Source organism: Falco biarmicus, chromosome 4, assembly GCF_023638135.1.
Source record: "Falco biarmicus isolate bFalBia1 chromosome 4, bFalBia1.pri, whole genome shotgun sequence".
Taxonomy (NCBI): domain Eukaryota; kingdom Metazoa; phylum Chordata; class Aves; order Falconiformes; family Falconidae; genus Falco; species Falco biarmicus.
Genome location: NC_079291.1, coordinates 58,401,447 through 58,425,369, shown reverse-complemented (window position 1 = coordinate 58,425,369; position 23,923 = coordinate 58,401,447). Strand labels below are relative to the sequence as shown.

Below are 23,923 nucleotides of genomic sequence, written 5' to 3'. Positions count from 1 at the left end.
CACAGGGAGGAACTGCACCAGCAGCACATTCTGAAAGCTGTGAAAGGTAGTGGCCAGTGCTAGTCACTGTCTGCTGAGAGGCACTGAGGCATTCAGCTCCTGCTTGACATACAGTCAGGTGAACTTTACTGCCTGCCAGGAGCCAAGATGCAGGATGTCACAGAAAGATTGCCACAAGTCGTTAAGAGCACAGACTAATACCCCCTACTTCTTTTCCATGTGGGCACCAATGACACAGTAGACAAAGCCTGGGTAAAGGTCAAGCAGGACTTCAGAGCCCTGGAGCTGCCAGTGAAAGGGACCGATGACCGAGTGATCTCCTCTGTCTTGCCAGAGATGCTAGGGATGCAGGCAGGAGTCAACGTATCGTGCAGATCTATACCTGGCTTTGTGGCTGGTGTCATTGCCAGGGGTTTGTTTTTTACAATCATAGGACATTCTTCAAAGAATACAGCCTGTTGGGGAGGAATGGGATACACCCACCTAGAAGAGGACACTCTTCACTAGCAGATTGGCTGACTCAGTGAATTGTGCTTTAAACTAATGAACTTGCAGAACAGTGTCCAAAGCTGTGACATCTGCCTAGTCATAAGCAGCAGGTTGGATGCGTTCAGCTACTATCAGAGTAGTGAAGAATGGTCCCCCAGCCCTCTCTAAGGCAAGACCCCTAAGTCCAATCACCTCCAGTTTGTGTATACCAATGTGTGTAGTCTGGGCAGCAAACAGGAGAAACTGGAGCTCCATGCCCAGTCACAGAGTTATGATATTATAGAAAACACAGAAACTTGGTGGGAAAACTCACATGACTGGAAGACCACAATGGATAGCTACAAACTATTCTGGGAAGATAGGAAAGGAAGAAGAAAAGGCGGAGTTGCACTTTATGTAAAATAGAAATTTGAGTGTTTGGAGGTGAATTATGGAGACCATGAAAGTTCTATGAAATGCCTTTGGATCAAGATCAGAGGAATTGTCACCAAGGGGGATCTTTTGTTAAGTATCTGTTACTGACCTCCCAGGAAGAATGGCAAGGCTGATAAAACCTTACATCAGGTGCTTAAAGAAGTCTCAGGCCATCAGAACCTCTTTCTCATGGGTAACTCAGATAACCCAGACATTTGTGGGGAAAACAACATAGTGCCAGCAGGTTCCTGGAGTGTACTGAGGATTTCTTCCACTTAGAGATGCTGGATATACCCACTAGAACAGCACATTGCTGTTCACCTGAAAAGAGGTTGTAGCTAGGTGAGTGTTGACCTGTTCTCCCAAGTAGCAAGCAGTAGGGCAATAGGAAACGGCCTCAGGTTCTACCAGGGGAGGTTTAGATTTGATATTAGGAAATATTTCTTTACTGAAAGGGTTGTCAAGCACTGGAACAGGCTGCCCAGGGAGGTGGTTGAGTCACCATCCCTGGAGGTATTTAAAAGATGTGTAGATGTGGCACTTAGGGACAGGGTTTAGTGGTGGACTTGTCAGTGCTGGGTTAATGGTTGGACTCAATGACCTTAAAGGTCTTTTCCAACCTAAACGATTCTTTGATTGCTAGATTTACTGCTCACAAATTGAGTCTTACTTCACAGCACAACTGACTACCAAAGCTAGCCTTGGAGAGAGTGATTATAACTTTGTGGAGTTTAAGGTGCTGCTGAGCCCACTAAAGACCAGTAGAAGGTCAAAGACCCTGTATTTTAGAAAAGCCAATTTCAATATGCTCAGGGCCTAACTGCAAGGGATTCCATGGGAAGTATCCATGGACAGCAAAGAAGCTGGAAGCACAAGAAGAGTTCATTCCCTACAAAGGGAAAGGAAATAGGCAGAACAAGAGACCAACTGTCTTAACAATAAGCTTTTGCTTAAAAACAAAAAAAGAAGCATACCAGCCATGGAAAGGCAGCCAAGTACCCATCAAGGACTACAAGAACCTTGCTAGGGCATGTAAAGATGCAGTCAGGAAGGCTAAGGTTCAGCTAGAACTGAAAACTAAAGGCCTACTAGTCTTAATTCAGTCTCTGGGAAAATAATGGAACAAAACCTCCCAGAAATTACCACAGACCAAATGAAGCATGTGATTGGGAAAAGCCAGCCAGGATTTACCAAAGACAAATCATACCAGGCTAACCTGACCATCTTCTGCAGCAAAATAATGTTTTATGTTGGCATGGAGAGATGATGTTTACCTGGACTTCAGCAAAGTGTTTGACACTGTTTCCCAGAACCTTCTCCTAAGCAAGCGGGCAAGATACAGATTGGTTGTGTGGTCTGCAAGACGTGTAGGAAATTGGCTGACAGGACACACTCTGAGGGTGGTGAACAATGCTTTTTAGTCAGGCTGGCAGCCTGTTGCTAGTGGGCTCCTCCAGGGATTGATGCTGGACTCCACACTCTTCAACATCTTCATAAATGCTCTGGATGACAGGATTGAAAGCACCCTTGCCAAGCTGGCTGATGACACCAATCTGGATGGCAAGGTGGACATGTCAGAAGGGAGAGCCACTTTACAGAGACAACTGAAGAGGCTGGAAGAGTGGGCTAGCAAGAACTGTATGAAGTTTAGCAAAGACAAGTGCAAAGTTCTGCACTTGGGATGACATGACCAAAGAGACCAGTACAGTCCCTACCCCTGTCATGGAGCATTAATCTGAGCCGTCACCTCTGGCAGGGCCAACTTTTTGGTTTAATAAAGACATCATACATCCTCTTTCTTTTGCTGAGACATTGTGAGATCCAGCCTAAGGTATAAAGGAATATGGCAGATGATGAGTTACAGTGAAGGTTTAGAACAGCAGTTACTCCCGCAAGGAAATGGGATGGAGATGGTGGGTGGGTGAGGTTAAATATTAAAAGTCTTACCTCCCCATTCAAGAAACAATAGAGAACAGCAACAACAAACCCCTAGGTAAATGGGAGAGAAAAAAAAAATGTAATTCAAATGCTTCAGTAAATGCCAGAAAATAGCTGGAGTTAAAGCAAAGAAACAAAAAACAAAACCAAAATCCTTGTATATTAAACATTTACATAAATTAATAAACACACAGTCTGAGAACTGTGCATGCAGAGCAGTTATAATGAACAGAGATTTCTTTTTAACAAAAGCAGAATTCACTGTATAATCACCTGGAAAGATCCCAGTCCCAATTCAAACACTAGTCTCTCCCGCTTACTGACATTTTCAGGAGAAAAAGCAAACACCGTGTAGTGAATTCCAAACAAGGGGATAAGCAGTAGTGTAGAGCGAGCCAGCCTCCTGTTATAATAGAGTGAAAGAACTTTAATGCAGCCTTGTAATAAATAACTTGCATGTTAATTAAAGAAGAAAACAGAAAAATATTTTGTTGCCTGCCTATTGGGAAATACATACACTGTATAATTATTCAAACAAATATACAACATTCCCATTTGTTCCCAAACAGTGATTTCACACACACTGTAGTTTGCTCCCACTTCTTCACACTGATAAAATAATAGCACGTTAGTAATGCTTAATATTCTGTGCTTTTATTTTAATTTGCATTATTATAAGCAGGATTTTTTTCTACTGTGCCAAACATGAGAAGGGTAATCTTGCTAAGGGATTCAGACTGCTACCATAACACAATAATAAACCTCTCACCCAATTGCTTAATCCCAGTGAAGTGTTTTAAATCATTTTGTGTGTGTGTGTGAATTTATTTCTGCATAGCAAAAAATTCCAGAACATCAATACAATATAAAAAGCTAAACACCACCACCCCCCTATATTCTCATATTCATGACTACTTCTCAAGGTCTTGATTTTGGTGTCATATATACTGTTGGAAACCTAAGTGTAATTCCACTGTGTAACTAATTTCCATTGCATCAGAATAAAGATATTTCAGGGGGAAATCAAATTCAGTAGGTATAAACAAAAGGGCTGGAAACGAAGGTATGTACCTGTAAGTACTTAACTCAGTATGGATGAAATTCCCCCAAAACAGGGGTCCAGCCAAGACATACATGTTTTAGACTGTGTCTTTTGCTGATTGAACAGCAAAAAAGACCCAAAAGAAGGCAAGTGTTGATTTGAACTTAAAGCAAGTGTTTTGTTATAAACAAAGTGGCCTGAAATAACTGCCAGGACATTTTCAACAGGGGAAAAACATGACTGATTTCCTTCAAGTAAGTTAAGGAGATGGATGTAGGACAAAGGGAGCTAAAAAGCCATAAAGATTTTTGCAAGAGCAGCATACTTTTTAAAATTCAACTGTTCACACTGATTATATCTATATTGTATATTGCAGACATGTTTGAATTTGTTAATACATGCTCAACAATGTCCCCCAAACAAGGTATTTGTCTTACTGAAAGTGGAGATAATACATCTCCAAGAACTCTGTGAACATATTACACCCAACACTAAACTGGAAATGGGACATTGTTCGTTGCTGGTGTCCCTCAGTCATACTTTTTGCACTAATGGTGATAAACACATCACAGCCCTTGCCCTGAGGTTCTACGAAACATGAGTCATTAATCTGATGTGCACCAAATCTCAGGTCTTGGTGAACAACCCAACAAACCAGAGAACACAGTTCTTGTGAATTAACAAGTTAGACATTGACTGAAAGTGTTTTGTTTTTTTCATAAGAAAGGAACAACCCTGGAAGAGGCTGATGAAGATCATGCAGAGTCTCCAGTTTTGGTAAACTCTAGAAGATTCAAGCTATACAGGAGGGACCTGTATAATGGACAGTGTAATGGACTAAAAAAACATTCAGGGTCCCTTCTAGTGCTTTTTCTCCATGGACATGTAATCAGATAATTAAAAAGGAACAGAAGCATTGTGGAAAAGATTATAGACTACAGCTATCTCCATAAAAAAGAAAAAAAGTATGTAAAAAACTTAAGTGTCTTAAACTAGCTATGGAATTAAAAAAAAAAAGAGGTAGTAAACTGGACAAAGAAGTATTGCCTCTCAAAATCTGTTAAATTTTATATTCAGAATTAATTACAACAATAACAAAAGGATAAAAGTTATTTTGATTTGAAAGTCAGAGTAGAATTTTTTGTTAGTATGTTGTATCTCACCGCAATCATAGGAGAGTAACTTTGGGAAAAGTGTGGAGGAAGACTTTTTCTATTGTCAGTTTTCTGGCATTAATTATATCTGATTAATCAGGCAATTCATTTGTAGAATCATGAAATATAATGTCTTCAACTGATTTGAGATGCTGCCTTCAATACTGTCATAAAAGTCAGGAAGACAATACCTGAACAGTAAGAAATAACACATGAAGTTTATAGATCATTAAGATCTATAAAGTGGAGAAGAAGATTGTAATGGTAAGAAAATCTTGGGAGATACTAATTACTGTGTGGATGATGACAAATTGTGTTTTTTTCAGTTGCATTAGGAAGAAAGAAGACTTAAAGCAGCACCCGTGAGAAATGTAAATTTATGTGCAATGGTGAAATGTTAAAGGATAGAGCAAAATTCTCAGGATTGTAATAGTCAAAGATATTAATTGTCTTTTTTTCCTACACTCTTTCAGACAAGCAAGAAACTCAGGGGATAGATCAAAAAATTTTGAGGGCAATAATTACTCAGGTGGGCTCCAACTGGCAGTTTAGAAGCAGTATGTTTTCCAAAACGACTAGCAAAAGCCTTGATCACATTATAACAGGTAGAGGAATGTCTTAAGGTTACTTTTAAAAAAAGTAGGTTGTATTTCAACTTTTGTTGAGGCTGACATTTTTCAGCTGTTATTTTCCTTAAAAACAATTTAAATGTAAGATTTTCTCCAATAGCATGGCTATGAATGTGGCCTTTCCATAAAGTGTTAGTACAAAAAGACACAGATAATGGTGTCATCTGTTTTGTCTCACTCCTCTATAGAATTATCAAAAGACATCTTTATAGTAAAAGGGATAGAAAGTAGGATGGCTGTTGAACTTTGACGAGTATCTGAAGGAACCATGTCTTCATTTTTCCATTGCACATCCATGGTTATTAAGGAGACTGCTGAAGTGTCTATGGATACTACATAGGATGAAACTGGGCACGAATTGGAAATCACATGGCATTGCTGAGTAAAATTTCCAGTGATTTCTACTGAATATTCCAGTTTTTTCCTATTCTGCAATTAAAAACAGGCTTCTAGAAGAAAAAATAATGCTGTGATTTAGGCAAACATAGTAACTGTATAACAGATGGAAAAATCCCCACCCAACAACTATATTTTGAGCAACTGTGCAATAGGGAACAAGGAACAATGGATTCTAAATGGTCTAAATAGATTCTTCCACTTCCTGTGAATGGAATGGAACAAAGATCTGTCTCTAGCTTCAGAACCTGCAGACACAACAGTATGAACTGCTGAGCTGGGTACGTGCTGATGCCATTTGGAATGAATGGAGGCCATCAGAAAACATGGGTCCTCTACATCAGGAGACCTGAAGCTCCAGAAGTAATTGTGTAAGGAAATTTGTGGTTGTCATTCTTTTCTGAGAGAGAGGTGAAAATCGTAGCTTTGAGCTTACTCTTCCATCAGTTCCAGGTATCTCCACTGCGCTGAAGACGTGTCTTGTGCCATTTCTGCTCAGACTGCAGCTGCTTCTGTTGGACTAATTGCAAAGTTGTGTAGCTCGAAAAAGCCCTTGTAACTTGCATAAGGTTTGACAGATGACACAGTGCTATTAAGCTAATGATAAAATACAGCATAACTTTTACTCTGGCAAAGAGTTTGTTGCCTTGGTCTTAGGGGTTCTCACCATCCAACTTTTTTGAGACAAAATATCACAGACTGTCAAAGGAAGCAAAAGATCTTTGAACCACAGCCTTTGAAGAAGACTGTGTAGTAGTCTGCTAAGTCTTAAGTGAAATTAATTTGATCAAATAAACTTTTGCAGTGAAGACGTCAAGGTCTGTGGTAGACATGCAGAACAGCATTCATGCACCAAGGTTTGGACATACATCATGTAGATATGTATGTCAATAATCTATGGTAAAATTATTAACTTAGTGTCTCTAAAGCTAATAATAATAATAATAATAATAATAATAATAATAATAATAATAATAATAAAGAAGCACTTTCAAGGCATATTTCTTGCCTGCTATAGATGGCTTTTAAAGAAGAGTTGACTCCTGTTGTAAACTCCATGGGTACGTACTGAATGCATCTATTCTGTGTATATTTACTAGCTTAAAGTTGTTAGATACTTGCAATGATGATATCTATTTTAGTTAAATTAATTCCACACCTACATTCCCTTTATTTTCTGTGAAGAGTAACAGGCGCTTAGGCACAAGGACGAATCAGCTGCCCCTCATCTGTCCCTAAGGAAGGCCTGATCGCATCCCAGGTCTCTCCACTGACTACAGAGGAAATCTGGAGTGAGTTTGTCATATAATTGCTGCACTGTAGGCTTGTAGTTTAGATTAGAGGAATCCCATCTCTTTGGCTGTAACTCAGTGATGAATATGTAAAAAAAAATAATCATGATTATATCTCAAATAGAAGGATAAAGAGCAAACCATGAAGACACAGGATGCCATTAGTGATGAAATGCTTAAAGTAGTGCATGTTTAATAAACCAAAGTAGCTATTTTATCACAGAGATGCTAAGCATGGTTAACAGGACTTTCAGGAACTTCAGATACATGTCTTTTCCAAATGCTTCATTAGTTCGGTAGATCAAAGACCTGAGGTAACACCTAAATACAGTAATTGGTTATGGCTTTTGAATTGTCCAACGCATAAATCACATCTGCAGACTAAGGACTTGAAAAGCAGGGGAAGCTTACTGAGGTTTCCCTATTTTAACAAAAAAATAAGGTTTAATTATGTTTATTGGAAATGTACAGATTTTTCCTGGGTTCCTGTTTAGGCTGAATACTTCCCATTGACTGGGTAGAGGATTTCACCTTACAGAGCTGTCAGTCTGCCATCCTTCTGAAACACTGCACTAGAGAAATTTGTTTCTCTGCAAAGGCCCAGTGTGAAGTCTGTGCTGCATCAGGTTGTAGGTTAAGTAGTAAAGTTCATATTTCAAACTGTCTCCTCCTAAATGCAGGTCCTAGTTTTACCTAACTGCTCTTAGACTTCAAGCTTCTCTCAGTGTAGAACACGGACCCGCTGACTGTCCTGTGCTCTGTTTCTTCCATCTGCTTTTGCACAGTGTTAGTCTGTTGACTGAATCTTTTAAGCATCTTCATTGGTCTATTCCTTAAAAACCTTGAGGAGATGCAAAATCACAGAGGAAATCTATTTTCATGTTTAACTTTTTTTTCTACCTGAAAACAACATATGCAGCTGTAGTGTTACAAAACAGCCTTTTTTTTCCTTAATGGCGTCAAAGATAACAGCTAAGTATTCTTCAGCAAAATGCTGGGCTGTTGGATCTGTGTGGCAGGAGATCTCTGAAAGTGTTGATTTGCACTTATAAGGCTGCTGTGAAATTCAGGGGGAAGTTCATCAGGAAACATCTTTCTGAAAGGTACACCTCAGCTAAACAAATCTGTGGGCTTCTCACACAAGCCACAGAGAGTGAGGTGCACTACGAGAGAGTGATTAATCCACATGTCTCTAGACTAAATGGCATTTATTCACTTTTCTAGATGCCTCACTCTCCATAGGTGTAGCTTTGACAACACCTTCTGACTAGACACATAATATTTTAGTATTTGGTTTACCTTAACCTTTCCTCACCCTTGTGTGTATACTAACACAACTTCACTCAGTTAAATGGACATAAGATGCTTTACACCAGCTGAGTCAACCAGCCTTGCCCTGCCCTGGTTGTTCTAGCAAACTTTTGGGTGAAACATTTACTCTCAGTTTGACCAGTGCTCACCTCTTTGCTGTATAATAAAGAGCAACTATTAATAGTTTCTATACAGACACTACCCAGAACTATAAATAGCATCAGCCATAAGTACAAAATTATAAAAAACAAAAAAACAAAAAAACCCAAACACAACGAACCAAAACCAAACCAACCTTAAAAAAACTTGACCGTGATGCATCAGCAAAAGCACAGAACAATAAAAAATTCTACATGCAACAAGAAATAAGGGAAGGCTTGCTCTCTGGTTATTGCCCCTCTGCTAATTATCCAGTCATTTACTTGCAACATGCGTCATACACACACAGTAATGTCACAGGTTTGCATACACTTACAGGGTAATGGTGGATAGTTCTGACATCTTGCAAGAGTGCTGGTTAGCCCTCTTAGGTTTACAGTAGCATTTCTGAACGCAGCTGCTAAATATGACAAGATTAGCATTTTTTTCAGCATATTGTGAACAGGCCAAGGTAGGTCACTTTCAACACATTTCATGAGACACATCACAAAGATGGAAAGCGGATACGACAGAACGAAATCACAGCAAACACCAGCTGCTTGACCGAAGCAAAAAGAAACAAAAAAATTAAAATACACTGGCTGCTGCTGGCGGTTGTGATGTGTTGATTCACAGACAAAGCAAAGATTGAACAGCCCGGAGGCAGGCGGGCAGTGTTACGCATCCAAAATACACGTGACCTTGGCAGTCTGGTATCGTGCGGAGGGTGACAGGACAAGGAAAGTTGGCTGCACGCTTCTGCAGGACAGTCAGAGAGTAACATAGAATTGTAGGATGAAGATTAATCTAAGATGAAGTTGGATCTACTGTTCCTCATTTTCAGGTGGAAGTACCCAGGACAGTGTGGATCCCTTTTTTACTGAAGAGTACTAGTAAGGACACCAAAGTACTTTTTTTGCCCAGCTTCTGTGATGCAGGGGGAGGGAAGTTCAGGATGGAAACTGCATGTCTGACTGGTAATTCAGAGGGACCGCTCATTTTTTGTCACACACACTAAGACTGGTGTGGTCATAAAAGCAGCAGGCACATCTACTAGGAACCAGGACCAGCATTTCTACACGTTGTATTCTAGAAAGAGCTGCTATGGAGAAACATTTACAACCAGCCTGAGAGAGGCTAATTTACATCAGCTGTCAAGAAGGGTGATCTGAAACAATATGGGAAGGCGTTGTGAGGGATCTTGTAACAGATTTTATAGCTGTTACAATGGGCTGAAAAACATGAGAATTGAAAACATTAATTTCTTGTCAGCTTTTAAGGGGAGGATTTTTTTTTCTCTTTTGTTTTCAACACATGGTTGTTTTGGTGGGATTCAGCTCAGAGAAGACTGGATATTTACAGTGTCGATGTCTAAGTAAACTGGACATCCTTAGTCCCTTGAGAATCATCAGAGAGAATAAGTAGTTAAGAGAGAAATATACAGCTATTGTTCAGGCTATAACTGACCTCCTTCAGCTGACCCTTTAGGATGGGATGAACGGCATCCCAAACACCACTGCTTATCCTGACTAAATCACCATTGACTATACAGGAAAAAAAGATGATTTTTAAAAGCAATTGCCTACAAGGCAAACCTAATATTCAAACAAATCAAACTCTGTTTCTGTTGCTCTGCTAATATGCTTGGTCCAAGATTTGTTCACCTAACCTAAATAAGGGGAAGATACAGCTTATAAACTGAATAGTAAAATAGACTGAATTGAAAACAGATTAACTTAACTCCTTTAGGCTAATCCCATTTACTAGAGTTTTGTTTAGTTTTGTTTTGTTTCCTTTTGGGTAATCAAAACCTGAAAACTGTGTTGTTATTAAAGATTGTAGCCTAAGAGCCAGAAAGCAGACTATTGTGGCATGCACACATCCAGCAAATAGAAAAGGTAATTATGTTCCAATTTACAAAATTAATCTCAATTCTTGGATGATGCTAAGGAAGTACATCTGAAAATGACTGTTCCTTTTACAGTCTCACTTCTGTGGTAAAATTTTGCACTGCCTCTGTTTTTCAGAGAGCTGAGTCACGAATTAATTGTCAGCTAAGACTAATCAAAAAGAAGGAGGGAAGTTTTAGAGAGAGTTGCTTTTTACTGTGACTGAGACTTTCAGAAGTGACTATGGATTTTGAGTGTCTCACTCTTTTTTGGATCACCTGATCTGAATTATATTTTATCTGACCGATTTTTACCACAAGAGGGGTGCTCAGCATGTGCTGAAAAGCAGTGCTTATGAAGGCATTTTAATGTACATAACCTGAAGATGAAACATCTAAAAATCAATAATCACTTTGAAAAATCTTAGCTGTGGATTGTTGTAAAGGATTGTGTTCTTCAGTTACATGCTTAATATTGCTGTGGTGATCTGGAAAAAAAAAAAGAATCCCCACCCACGATTCCCTTACTGCTTATGTCTTGTTTTACTTGGCAGGGATTAATTTTCATTACAGGTTTTTCTAGTGAGTAAACCTAACATGATATTGCACTTGATATTTGCAAGAATTATTAAAAAAAAGGATTTTGAAAATATTATCTAAGAATTAATATTGCTCCTTATCCAATGAAGGGACATTTACCCATGGGTTTGTGATGGAAAACTTTGCTAGCACTTCTCAGGAAAACATTCATATTTTAGTGCTGTTAGCATTTTTTCTGCCACTCATCTAATTTAGGTAGAATCATCTGTCTGATGTTAGGTATTGTACAGTGACTCAAAATCTTTTGAATACAGAATTGATTGAAGTTTTCCTTCCTTCCACACACCCCTCCCTTTTTCAAAAACCCTCTTTATTTTATTCATTCGTTTGTTTATTTATTTATTTATTTATTATGAAAGCAGAAACATTGGTGGAAGGAAAGGGAGAAAGAGAGAAGAGGCAGAAAATGCAGAAACCAGAAAGAAATAGGAAGGATGAAAAAATAGCCAAATAAGAGAAAATTAATATAAATGAGATTATAAATATCAAAACACTACATGAATTAGGGTAGGATCCCTAGATCTCTGTAGGCACACACAGAATGGAGTCGGTCACATTGAACTATATGTACCTAAGACGAATTTAAACCAAACTGTCACCTTTGATTCACTCACTCATGGAAAGAAACAGCCACTTCCAGAGGCTGAGCTGACCTGTGTAACAGAGGCACCTCAGACACATGGATGCACTGTCTGACAGAGGTGCCCGGGTCTCTCAGCTCCGCCACAGATGACGACTAGACTGCTTAGATTAAATACGAGACTTTAGACAGCTAAAGGCAAACAAGCTGAGTCTCACCGCATGTGTCCTGTGCATGGAGTGCAGCTGCCTCGGGGAGGAAGAGGGAGAGTGCTAGGGTGGAAGGGGAAAGAAAACAGTTACATATTCCCAGGGTCAAAGGAGTGATGTATGATGTGGCTGATAACCATCTTGTCAGACTGAGCATGTTAACGTCTGGCAAGTTAATGCAAATGAGAGAGTACACAAATTTGAGGCAAAAGTAGTTGCGATTCAATTCAAAAGACTTTGTAGAATTTTTTAAGAGGTGCTTAAGAGAATTAAAATGAGCATGCTGATTCAGGGGAACAACGTTATTCTCTCTTACCAAGGCCATGTAGGTCCATCATGAAAATGAAATGAACTAGTGACGTGAGTTTAGGTCACTAATAACACACAGGGAATTGCAGAGCTTGTGGGTTGTCTCTGAATATGCCGAAGGGGAATCCTTTAGGAGACACAGCAAAGGTAGAATTTGATTCACGCAAATTAAAACTGTGCCTCGTGAAGAGTCTTTGAGCACCCTGCTCAAGTAGTTCTATGTAACCTCACTACAAGTAGCACAGGCAACCATGTAGTAGTAGGAGAAGGAATGTGGGGAAAAAATCAGTGAAATAAAGTACTGAAAATACAGCAGAAAGTTAACCAAAGTGAAAGTAGAAAGATTATATGGAAGAGAGAGAAAACAATTGAAAAGTGGATCCATATAGCCTATCAGTTACTCTACATACCTACTTGCATACAGCTGATACTGCTCTAGGCTGGGGGACTTTTTTTCTTTGCTGCTCAATACGCAAGGATTCCCTGAAGCCAAACTTGTTTCCTAGCCAGAACACCAACTACATTTTTGAAAACCCTGGACTTGCAGATCAGATGGAAGCAGTTTGGAAAACTGAATGGGTTCTGTGAGCAGAAAACAGACTATACAATTCCGTCCTGCAGTGGTGACCATGGCCCCTAGTCCGCTCTGTGCAAGTGGACTCGTATCACCTCTCTCACCCAGACACAGAATAAGCATGGATGCTTCCCAGTAGAGTTGTTATCTAGTTCCATCTCATCTAATTTTTGAAGTTAATGTTATAGTCTTTTACCTTGTCACCACACACTAGCTTTGCAGTTGGTGGTGAGAAATACACTGTACAGTGAGATTTATCTGACCTATTTTAAACATCTTGTTCAGAACAAAATAAATTGTACTAATGTTTGTATTCTCTGGACTGAGTAGATCTCTACTGACTGTGGAAGGAGCCCTGTATGATTATTTTATTAAATCAGGTGGGTCCCATGCTGCCTTGCTAAAAGTACAACCATTATTAGGCTCTTCAGGAAAAAAAAGCAGCTCTTTTTTTTTTCTCCACTCCTCAATTGAAAACAAATCCAAAAGTCTTAGTCTTGTTACCTATAACTCTACTTTTTACTGCTAACACCACCAAATTAAAAAAAAAAAAAAAACCAAACAAAAAAACCAGCAACACCTTTCCCCTGACCTCTCTAAAAGGTTTGAGGTATTCCAGGATCATCTTCTGACACTTGGGAATAATGTGAAAACAAGATGGAAAAAAAAAAAAAAAAGCGAAAGTGTGAAGTCTCCTTTACTGTCCTTATCCAAAATGCATTCAAATCAGTTGACTGTAATTTTCTTTCTTCTGATGTTTTAGTGGCTACTTTTTAAGGCTCTGGCATTAGTTTAACATGTAAGAGGTCAGCTTTGCTTCTCTTCACTTTTGAGTAGCTCTTCACTTTTGAGTAGGCATGTCTTACACAGCCCAGTGGATTGCTTTTTTTTTTTTCCCTTCAGCGATTTGGATGAACACAAAGAAGATTTGGATCTTTTGTGTCTATGTACTTGTAAAGTCAATAAACTTCAAGCTAAAACCTTGGGTGTATGTAGGAAGCCTCCAAGGGTCTTTTATGGATTTCAAAGCTCCCGTATTACAGAGAACATTCAATATTCTCTATACACTTTACATGAGTGTACTTTTAATTCCAGCAAAGTCAGATGTAATCTATTGTAACTGAAATCTAGCGTGGTCATTACAACAATCATCTGACAAAGGAACAGTGTGTCTGTGAGGAAACCACTGTCACCTCTCCAGAGGCTGAGGATGGATTACTGCTTGCAGACTGTAGCTGTGGCTGGAAACGAATGTCTAACAACTGTGAATCTGAACTGGAACTTTTTGTCCAGTAATTCTGACCTTTGTGCAGATCTGAGCTTTGAAGATGAAACGGTATGCTCAAAGAGAGCCAAAAATCATCTCAACACTGTTTGTTCTTGGCTTTGCTAACTTCTACAGGGTGGGCATACAAGGATGGAGAAAGCCATTGCTATTACTGAGAGATCAAATAATGAAGAGATAAAGCTTAATATTTAGCTGTGCTCTAGAGAAGAAAGTAGAGGGCAGAATACTTCCATCAGAAGCAGTCTTTCAGTGGACTGTAGCTTCAAGGTTATGTGTCCTGATCGTTCCTCTGTATTAACTCTGGAGATCCTGCTTTAACAAGCTAGATTATTCTCACTGACTCCAGAGCACAGGCTGATGCCATGCATTACGGAATAATTCTGATGGAGGTGCAGTAACATAACAGTAGCGTAGGAGACAACAGCATGTTTACTGAGAAAAATGTACTACACCAAATGAAAATTCTTAAATGGTTCTGAATATAGGTTTACTCTTTTGAATTAACAATATGCCCGGCCAAATCCAGTCATAAGTTATCTGAGAATGTGATTAGCTCATTGTCCTTAAACAAATGAGCAAAACCCACAGAGTATTTGTTGTCACAGTCTGCCACAAGAAGTGGATTTTCAAGCATTACAGACAGGTCTTGGTCCTGTCAGCCCGCAGAGCTCAGCATGAGTATAGCTACACTGACTGCAGATAATTTGCAGCTCTGAAGCTTCAGTCAGACTGCTTTGCCTCACCTGCCTTACATGTTACATGATATCGCCGCAGACAACGATCCAAGTTTCAACCCATCTCTATAACCCTCCTTAACGAAAAAAAAGAATGCTGCCTTTATTGAAAAGGCTTGGGCTTGCAGACGTGTAATCAGCTGAACATCTCCAGTGTTTCCATTGAAAATATACAACAGGAATTAGAGTTTGGAAATGTCTCAGTAATGGTACAGGTGCACAGCAAATGAGGCACTAAGACTATGATATGAACCATATGCACAACTTTGGATATGTCCAATCTGGATAGTATACATTTATTTAAACCACCTTCATTGAGTCTTAATTCAATATTAAGCCATTGCGACCTGGTAGCCTTTGAGTGTGTACTCTCCAAGGCAGGGAGAATTTGTTCCTGAGCAATTAACCAATTTCCTCATTTACACCACACAGTCCCTTTTATGCACAGTGTTAGTTACAAGAGCCCTATGAGAAGTTCACCCTTCCAGATCAAAAAACCTTCTGCACTGTGACAGCACCGTCTTTCTTGTCCCTTCCACACTGCAGGCTCTAAAGGCTATGTACCTGATTGGAGTACATCCTGATAATTCTTCAGACGTAAAACTAAAACCACTGGATGTGAAGCATGCTAGTTGCTGAAGTGAGACACAAGAGATCAATGGCATGGAGAAGCAGAGAGACCGAGGGAAAATTATTGGGTTCTCATATGGCAGAGGCAAAAATGTGAATAGTATCAAAAAAGTCAATGGAAGACCACGGATGCTGGTGTGCATCAAGCTTTGGTATGGATTGAAAGCACATTCAGGATCAGAGATGTCAGAATTATTCCCCGTTGTCTGCAGTCTCGCAACAACTGCTGCATGTGAGATCTTTTTTTTTTTATTATTATTATGCATAATAATAATAATAAGCATAGTTCCATATAAGTTGCTTCAACTCTGCATTTATCTCTAAGTAACCAATTCAAAGAAGCAAAGCTACAAACTGATTTTGGGACAAATAAAATTCCAGATCTATCCCTTTCAGCCTAGCTATGCAGTCAAGACAGCAAACCTAGCTATGAGCAACATGGGAGGGAAAGGGAAAGCAGCCAGAAGGGCCTAATTTGGGTACTCCCAAGTTAGCTCTCGATTTGAGGTTTCTGAAAAACTATCTGTATCTCCCAAACCTTTGTCTTTCCCAGTAAGTAAGCTACCCTGACAAAGGATACAACACTGCACCCAAATCCACGGGTAATTCATAAAGATCCTTGGCCTTGGGCACTGGATGTTCTCTAGTCTGCTGGGCTCCGTGACAGCTGAAGTTTATCAATACAGATCAAAATTAGGTTATTCACTTTGATGAACTGCAGTGACTTTAGAAACACATTGGATGTCTCTACCCCATTTTCTTTAGGAAGGCTACTTTATTTTCGCTACTCAGTAAACTTAAATATGTGGCAAAAGTTATAATGTTGCAGAGAGGTTAAGTGTAGTCAGTTTATTTTGTGCACTTTGCTGAAGTGTTTGTGAACTTTTAAAAAGCAGTGCTGGAACAATTTTAGAGAGAGAGAGAGAGATAGCATTTCAGACAGTACATGTGTAGGCAAAGACCTGTATTTGCACAGGTACTCAACAGACACAAACACTTACATATAAATCACGCTGGCTTGATCCTTCAGATGAGTCTTGTTCTGAACCAGTTACAGCAGTCAAGCCACAATGTTTTAGGTACTGGCTTTGAAAGACATTTAGGTCTGAAATATCCAGATACATGATACTAATATTTCATGGGGAATTCATAAGACACTATTTAGCCTTTTTGGGGGCCTAAACCTCCTTAAAACCAAGCCTGTTAGAGCTAATCCGATCCTTAATAGAACTGTTGAGGGTACATTGAGCATTGCATTACTGTGTCTTCTTACACAATGGAAGGAACATTTCTATCAAGATAACCATGCTGTTAAATATAACATGGCATTGTTTTCTCCCTCACTAACCTGCGCACCTCCTTGATCTTTCTAGAGAAGGACCATCTGTTAGTGTCTTCTCTTTTCCAGTTTGTGGCTTGGTCTTGTAATAGATGGGGAAAAAAGTCTGTGCTTTGCTCATTTACACACAATCTGTGGACAAAGAGCTTTGCTCTCTAAGGCTGCCCCAGAGCAGGGAGTCAAGTGGAAATGTTAAGTCACCATTAGAGAATTGTTAAGCATGAAACTCAGGCAGATTTCAAAAAAGTCAGCTAGTTCATCAGCTACATGAATCAGTGTTGTACCCTTTCCTCTGTCCGTGTATTCACTGAAACCATAAAATTGCCCATCAAAATGCCCTACAGCAACGTGCACAAATAGTGTTTAAAGACAAAGTTATCCTATTTTTCATTACTACTTCAAAATAGAAAATAACAGGAGTCAGCGTCCGTCATGCAGACATCACCTGTGCAGGCCAAGGCGCAATGGACTTGCACTCTAACCACCTTCTGAGGATCTCCAAATAACAGAAGCAGAGGAGTTTTTAACACTACACTTTTCACATATGATCTTGTAACCACAAGAAATAAGTTTTGCGATCAATGATTTCCAAATCAGATCCTGTCAAAGCTTCAGTTAAGTGCTTGTATGTCACTGGAAAGGGATGGAATTTCCTTTAAAAATATTGATTTGCTCTTCTGGAACATCTCTTTGGCAAGTGACCCACGAAATAACAAAACCACTTTCAAGGTGGACATCGTTTTAGATCTGATCCCATGACCACCATAAGAATGTTGAAGATGCATACTGGTTGAGAGGCCAGCATTTTGGTTAGGAAGCTAGATTTGACAACTGAAAATGTATGTTCATGTTTCTTTACCTGCCACAGGTGTGGGGTGGGGATTTTGGGTAGCCCCCTTTGTGTATCAGCTGTTCAGCAGGAATAGCAGCTTACAGGAATGTTATAAACACACTAAATATTCTGTGCTGTTTGGTTTTATAGTAGTTGAGAACACAGCAAATCTATAGACAGATAATCAAAGCAGAATAGGGTTTTCAATTACTTTATCTGAGAATAAACAAACCCCTGTATAATTATACTCTTGCCAATTATGGTACATAGCCTATATGAATTTACATTCCTAATAAGTACACTCAGTTTTTTTCCAATCACTATCCGAAAAGATTTGACACAAATTAATACCACCTCCACCACCCAATCCAAAACAGAAATGAAAATCCCCTCAAGCCAAGACCCAAAATAATAATTTGTCTTGGGAAATGGAAATGAAAAGTATAGTAGTTGTGAACAAGAGCATTTTCTCTACAGTAGAATTTGTGTTACTCTCAGTAGCAAACACCTGCTCTCCTAGTATTTCTTAGAAATGAGAACTAGGTCCTTGCTGATCATGCACTGATACCAAATGACCATCGTCTATATTTTCTGTTGTCTTTTCTTGTGACAGAAAAGGATCAGCCCAGGGACATGAGCTCCTGTCATTGCTGGGTGAGTGGGCATTCCAGCACTCAACTGGTAGTAGCTGGGGTTGAGAAATTAAAGTGCCATACTAACGAATATACTGTCCATCATACATTTGCCATTTTTTTCATCAAAAATGAGATTTTTGGCATCAAGACCCTGTCAATAATTATTTATGCTGGCAGTCTGAGCACTTGCAGCAAGACAAAGCGGTAGCAGAATGAATCATTGAGTGTCCAGTGACTCCATAGGTGAGCTGTAGAGGAGTGTTGTTTACCAAAACATTTGTGTTACAACATTGCTTTTCCTGCCCTAACCCTCTAGGTTGCACCGTATGTAAAATCATACCTACCTATGATAAATGCCATGTTTCTCCTTTCTTTCCAGCAAGATGCTGAGTGGAGGAATGACGTAGACCTGAATTAGCTAGATATATGTGGGGTTTATTTTCTTTTCATTGAGTTTTCAACATGTGATACAAAATTTATGAAGAATCTGTTAAAGCAAAAGCAGAAACAAGCTTCCCCCTCCCAAATTATACTATTCATGACAAAGTGGAAATAATAAAATTTAAAAAAAAAAGTAGATTTTTTTCATTTAAATGTGTTGATCCTTGAAAACGAATGAATAAGCAAAGACTTGATGGAAATGTGTGGGCCTTTTTAACCTTAAGGGTTATCCCAGCATGCACCTACATCATGCATACCTACTTAAACACTGTGGTGGTTTATGGTAGTGATAGTGTTAGATGATTTTCTACCTATAATGAGTCTTTCAACAGTGCAAAAATGCTCATGAAAATAATAGCATGGATTTAAGCTTTGTGTAGGCATTTCTAGAAGGATATGGCTTTTGTGGAGGGGTGGTGGTGAATGTATTCTCTCTACAACAACTTGACCAAAACCAGGATGCCTGAAAGCAGATTCTGACATACCACGTTACACACTAGTGGCTGGATTTCTTATGGAAAAAACAGTGAAACCTTGCCAATTTATTATCCGTTTCCTAAAATTCCAGACAAGGAACTGATGTATGAAAATCCATGCAAAGGATGTGGGTCTGATGTGACACCCTGCATGCTGAACCGGCTGTAGCAGGGTTGTCATTACGTGTTCCCAGTCCCCAGAGCTGCGAGTGCACGTTGGGTTCGTGGGCTTCTGTCGTGGTGCTACTTGGCTTGCGGCGTATGGTGGACCAGTGTCCCTAAATAATCTACACTTTTTCAAAATATTTACAAATTGTGCAATTAGAGATTGCTAATAATCAGGCAGTGCTTTCTGTTTGGAAGCCCGTTAAATAAAATCTAACTGGATGGAATATACAGGTACAAGTACAAGACATTGTCATTTCTACTACAAGGTTAAGTGTGTCATGTGTACAAACATGGCACATTACAATCGTTTTACAATTCATTCACCAGATGGGGCAAGAAACCTGACTGAACTGTACGGGTAGCTGTCTTAATTACACTAGGAATACAATCAATATCAATTTATGCCTCGCCAGCACCTGAGGATCTCAGAACTTCTCACTGGTCCTGCTTCGGTTTGATGCTTAATTTGGTGGAATTATTTAGCACTGACACAAGATTAACTGAAACCAGAACATAGTTCAAGAAATAGAAACATGGGCGGGGTGGGGTGGGGTGTTATGCCTTTGGCACTTCACTCCTGACACTAACAAGTAAATAATGATTATGATGACTACTGGGAGGAAGTATGAAAGTAGCTTAAGATTCTCGGGGGGGGGGAGAAAACAAACACACAAAAATTATCATAAAATTAAAATTAATATTAAAAAAGGTGGTTTCTATTTCCTTTTTAATTCCTACCTCAGCTGCTTAGATATTTTTGATGCCTAGCCCCCAGTCATTTCAGCAAGAGGGAGGAGTTTCTATCTAAAACATCAGTAAAAGAAAGATGGGGTCATTGTTCTCTCAGCATCTGGCAGGTTTTGAGCCGTTCCGTCTGAAATGGGATCAGCAGCTTGCAGGCAGCTCTGAGGGGGAGCTAAATGTGTGAAGAAAGGTCGCTTGGGCATGAGACTGGTAATGAATGACTGAACATACAAGTTGATAAAATGGAAGTTTATAATCCCTAAAGCATCTGACTGCTGCAGAAAATTGTTAGGAATTAGCTACATGTTCCCAAGTTTTTGTCAGCCTAAGGGTAAAGGCTATTGCATATAATGACCATCAGGTTATTTAAAGTCTGATTGTTTAGGGGAGTAAAGCACGCATTATTGTGCTGCAAATCATACAATTTATTGTTCGATTTTTTTAAAGCAAGTCTTATGTTCTGTATTGGCTACACTGTACTAATTAAGCATTAGCTCCCCAGTAGTGCACTCCTCTGTTGCGTGCCTGTCCTAGCTCGCAGCTAACATCGCTAGTAGGAATGCACAGTGGTAACAATATATAATTAATCTTTGAATTGAAACACATCCCCAAGGCTTTTTAAAGTCAAATGCAGGCTTAAGTGATTTGCAGAACCATGACTACGGTGTCTATGAAATAGAACTGGAGTAGATTTTCCTAAGAAAAATGATCATTAAAAGCGCCTGAACATAAACATATACCACACATATAAGAAAATAAATCCTACGCAAAGTCATTCAAGCTTTTGTGGGGTCTTTTCTTTTTTGATGCTGGAAGTCCTAGATAAAGCCTTATTCCAGAAAGTGGAAGACTCATAGTAGAGTAAATCTCAATAACTGCTGCAGATACCACATGATATAACCTTCAGAAACAGGCTGAACATCCTTCCTCAACCACAACAGGGCTGTCTCACATGCTAAAGGCAAAGTACTTAAATATGGTGTGGAATAAAGATCCAGATGGAGAATTTGCTCTAATGGCATGATGTTTAATAGACTGAAAGTAGGGCATGAAAAATGCTTAATATGGGCCACAGTCTAAATGCCACAGAGATTTCAATATGGTGACATAACCATACTATGATCTGTCTTTTTCCTTCATTACAACAGCCTTCTTTTTACAGGAGATGTGTGCACAAATACTGAGTATGTCTGCTGTATATCTGCACAGACTTATTGTTTGCATTTCTTTTTTATCATTTTTGTGTGACTTTTCTGTTGTTGAATCTGTTTGGATAAACAACACTCCACTTCATAACACATACATAAATGCAAGATCAATTTATACACACCCATTTATAAAGTTGCAAAAAAATATGAAAAATAATGGCAGCGAATGAAACAGAAAATATGATGTTTTCTTTTGGTTTTGGTGGCTAACTATACACATAGGAAAAACATCAGTAAAACTCAGTCACCATATTGATCAAAAATGACAAGGATGTTTTATTATCTAGGTAAATCACTGGAGTCTGTGGCATGCTTTGCTTCATATGTGAGAGGTGTGCAGCAGGCACCAAACATGCACTCACTGGGTCGTAACCAGAACTAGCTCTGCACATCTTGGGTGCTAATAACAACCTAAGAATAGGTGGGAGACATGGGAAGTCCCCACGCAAGCCCTAGGCAAACCATGCATACAGTTAACCTATTCGCTACACTTTCTCCTGACTTGGAATTCTAGAGATATATCCACCTGCAGAATGAATTTAAAGCATTATTTTTGTCTGTGGAAACACAGTTTAGAGCAAGCTTCAAGGGCACTCCGGTAAGTAAGTGGATGTCTGACTACGGACATGGAAAAGTGATGTATAAAGTATTATCATTTCATGTAAATGCAAACAAGACAACATGAAAGAAAGGGGGAAAAATAGGCAGCTGGAGGACATATTTTTCCCTGAAAATTGTCATTTACATGAATGACATCATTTTACTATGAGTTTGGTTACTTGGGGTGAAACTGATCACCGGGTAATTTACAAAAAAAGTAAATTACAAAATAAACATCTCCTACTTTACCCTGGCAGCTGATATTTTTATTTAAGGTCTGCATGACTTGCCTTTTTTCACTAGTAAATCAGTGTTAAATCAAATAGCCTTACCTATGTTTATGAGCACTAGAAATCACTAGGGCTCACAAAAAATTGCAAAGTGAATGTGTGTGATGTTTAGGCTGAAAAGCCAAGAAACACCAAATATGCTGCCACATATCCTTGTTATTCAAAATTATTATATAATTGTATATGGAGAATGACTGCCAATGGGAATGACAGCCATCTCAAATGGCCAGCCTCTGTCCTCTAATGACGTGGAAACTAATACAAATTATGCTGGCTTTAAAAAAAAATGTAAATCACAAACAAAGTTTTAAACGTTCTAAAGGAAGATTTTAGGATTTGATGTGCATTTTTTAAGCAATTCTGGGTGTCTGGGGGAATTGTTTGCTTTAAGTGGAATGCATACAAGGCTGCAATAAACATGAACATAGGCAACTTCGGGAGATCTTCCCCAAGTAGAACTCAGTCCAAAGTTAATGAAATCTTTTCACCAAATCTTATTGCTTTCAATGAATTTTGCAAAATGTCCCTGAAAAGTATGAAGCACAGCAGACTGTCCCATGAGTATAATATTTATGCCTGGTCAGCATTTTAATTTCCAGATAACTGACCTGTAAAGAATTTTCAGGTTTGGGTGTGTGTTTTTTTTGTTGTTGTTGTTTGTTTTTTTTAATCTTTTGTTTATGCTTATTTTTTAGGCCTTTTAAATAATGGTGAAAGTTGTACTTTAAAATGTACTTTAATGGCCTTTGGATTAAAAAAAAAAAAAAAAAGAAAGAAAGAAAAATCAACCAAAGCAATTTAATAGATCCCGTGACTCTTTTTGAAAATCAGATTGATTCAGCTGAGGTGTCTTTTTTACTTTTTCTTTTTTCCTATGTGTATATTAGAAATCTAAATTGATTAGTGCTTTATTTGTACTTACAAGTAAATGCTGGATTCATTGCCCCCGATATCAGGTGACTGGAGTTTCTGCACAAGTATCACAATTATGCCAATAAAAAGCACAAAATTTATCTAGGGGAAAAAGAAAGGAAAAAATGATGACAGTAATATTTTTATTTTAAAGTATGAGAATGAGACATTCTCAGTGACTTGCTGGCTCCATTGCCTTATTCTTCTCCAAACTGTAGACTAGAAGTTTTACAGGGTCAAGAGTAATGGGGTAAGTTTACGAGGGTGTTGTTGCCCCTTTTCCAGGCAAAAATATCTCCCTTGCAGCAGCTAAAGCAAGACAGAATTTCTTCAGTCCCAAGCACCAGATAAGACAAGCATAAACAAAAAGATTCCAACGTTTTTCATTATCAGCCAGTGCAAAGAATAAAAAGAAAGATCCCTGAATATCAAAACCAGATAGCAAAGATCTCAACAGTAAAAGCATCTTTAACTCCCATTCTCTGAACTCAGGTCCTTCTCAGTTTAGCAGTATTTATCTGCCACAGTTTAGTGTCTCCCCTTTCCTGAAAGTCCCAAGCTGTGCCAATTTCCCTCTGCTTGGCTGAATCTGGCCCAGGATGGCATGGCCTCTCATATTTTTGAGAGGGGAGATGGGGGGGGGGGGGGGCATGGGTGTTAATG

At 39.0% G+C, this 23,923-nt stretch overlaps 1 protein-coding gene across 4 annotated transcripts in view; it reads right to left on the bottom strand.

The window, feature by feature from the left end:
- ADCYAP1R1 (ADCYAP receptor type I) overlaps positions 1 to 23,923 on the bottom strand; it is a 140,523-nt gene that overhangs the window by 3,830 nt on the left and 112,770 nt on the right. For 2 of the 4 annotated variants that reach the window (XM_056338255.1, XM_056338256.1), the window contains exons 13-16: positions 23,271 to 23,362; positions 9,141 to 9,224; positions 3,115 to 3,244; positions 2,851 to 2,892 (exon numbers count right to left, since the gene is read on the bottom strand). In XM_056338255.1, coding sequence (XP_056194230.1) covers positions 2,851 to 2,892; positions 3,115 to 3,244; positions 9,141 to 9,224; positions 23,271 to 23,362 — 348 coding nt within the window. The remainder of the gene's footprint in view (positions 1 to 2,850; positions 2,893 to 3,114; positions 3,245 to 9,140; positions 9,225 to 23,270; positions 23,363 to 23,923) is intronic. The other 2 variants (XM_056338257.1, XM_056338258.1) reach the window with 1 other exon arrangement.